Raw genomic sequence first — 1,742 nt, 5'->3', positions numbered from 1 at the left:
AAAACAAGGCCCTACCACTCCCTCAAAACAAACAAGTACACCATTTAAAAAAAAAAAAGAAAAAAAGCCAATTTCAAGCTATTGCGAAAAAGTTATCATGGATATTGAGAAGAAGGGAAATAGTAGGTTTAGGGGAAAAAAAAAAAAAAAGAAAAATAATAATCCCCTAAAAGGAACAAAAAAGGGCCACATAGGAACCAAAAAGGGGAGGGGGGTAGAAATTAAAGGAAAAGATTATTTGAAAAGCTAAAACTTACCCACGTAATCAAGCCCTTGAAAAACCCCAAGTGTGCTAGTTTTCTCTCTCAAGAACATGATTGGTTACTTGACTTAGCTCAACCATGCAAAAAGGGTGTATAGATAGAGAGAGAGAGAGAGAGAGAGAGAGAGAGAGAGAGAGAGAGAAAGATAGAAANATAGAGAGAGAGAGAGAGAGAGAGAGAGAGAGAGAAAACAAGTGAAAAATGGTGATCTCAATGCTTCTGAGGGAACTTCAGGCCTCTGGTAGAAGAAAAAGGAGAGCCCTAATTAAAAGCATTATGAAATGCCACTAAACATTAGCCTCTCTCTCTTTCTCTCTCTCTCTCTCTATATATATATATATGTCTATATATAGATATATATATGTCCAAGAGTACTAATGCAAAAAAGAGATCATATTTATTAGCTTCTTCACATGAACTGCTTGAAACATGAGTTCAGATTCTTCACAAGATCCTTCACTGTCATTGAAAATCCCTCTTCAACCTGCATATATATACATACATATATAAAACACATGAAATAAGGATTTAAACTCATTAGACAATGAACAACAACAGCAACAAATAATAATAGTAACAATAATGATGATGATTTATATCTTGCCTGAGCCATCACTGTAATATCGATCGAAGAACCCGCGAAGGGAACGACGCTCGTGCTGACGATCGCAAGGCGGTGGCTTTCGATCTCCGAGAGCGCTCTCACGAGGACTCCTTTCCGGTTCTCGCAGTGGATTTTGACCAGCACGCTCTTCTCCGACATCTTGGCTTCGATCTCGGGCCCGCAGGAGGAGCCGTCGATGGCGGAGCTCTCGCCGTCGCAGGAGGAGCTCTCGTCGTCGGGAGAGAGCTGCGACTTCTTCACGAGGACCGCGGTTTCGACTGTTCTCTTCCTGGATTGCTCTTCCAGAGTCTTCACCTTCTCCTGCAGCTGTTTCAGGTATTTGACTGCATCCCCAAGAACAGAAGCCTTGTCCATCTGCATGCATGCATGCACCCAGTGGTTTCATTAATCACAACATCTCATGCAATCAGTTTGTACATGAATCAATGTTAGAGAATATATATACTCTTAAACCTAGCTAACTTTCCTAACTTATTGATTGAAAATAGAAAGAAAAGTGTTTTGTGTTACATTTTCTATGTATTATGATTTCATGCCTCGTAGCATAACTACAACAAGCACACAAACAGTAAAGAGAATACAAGAATTTACGTGGAAAATTCTTTGCAGGAAAAAACCACGGCCCCGCTTTCTACCACAGACATTTATTTTTTCTTTCACAAATCGTTTTTCGATATTTGTTGAGAAGTTTCTTCTATCAATTTCTATGCTTTATTTATTAAATTCCCCTTTAATTACCAACCACTTGATTTTAATTTTTTTTTCAAAAAAAAAAAAAAAACCATCTTGCATAATTTGTGATGGAAACACACAATTAATAAAGGATCATAATTAATTAATTAGAAGGTTTTTTC

At 37.9% G+C, this 1,742-nt stretch overlaps 1 protein-coding gene across 1 annotated transcript in view; it reads right to left on the bottom strand.

Moving 5' to 3' along the window:
• Positions 457-1,742, bottom strand: part of LOC109708690 (transcription factor bHLH18-like) — a 2,407-nt gene continuing 1,121 nt past the window's right edge. Inside the window, exons 4-5 of the mRNA XM_020230512.1 lie at positions 868-1,242; positions 457-747 (exon numbers count right to left, since the gene is read on the bottom strand). Of these exons, the coding sequence (XP_020086101.1) occupies positions 673-747; positions 868-1,242 (450 nt within the window). The 3' untranslated portion in view covers positions 457-672. The remainder of the gene's footprint in view (positions 748-867; positions 1,243-1,742) is intronic.

This window comes from Ananas comosus, linkage group 1, assembly GCF_001540865.1.
Source record: "Ananas comosus cultivar F153 linkage group 1, ASM154086v1, whole genome shotgun sequence".
NCBI lineage: Eukaryota > Viridiplantae > Streptophyta > Magnoliopsida > Poales > Bromeliaceae > Ananas > Ananas comosus.
The sequence above is the reverse complement of the archived record's forward strand: the minus strand, read 5'-3'. Positions and strand labels throughout refer to the sequence as shown.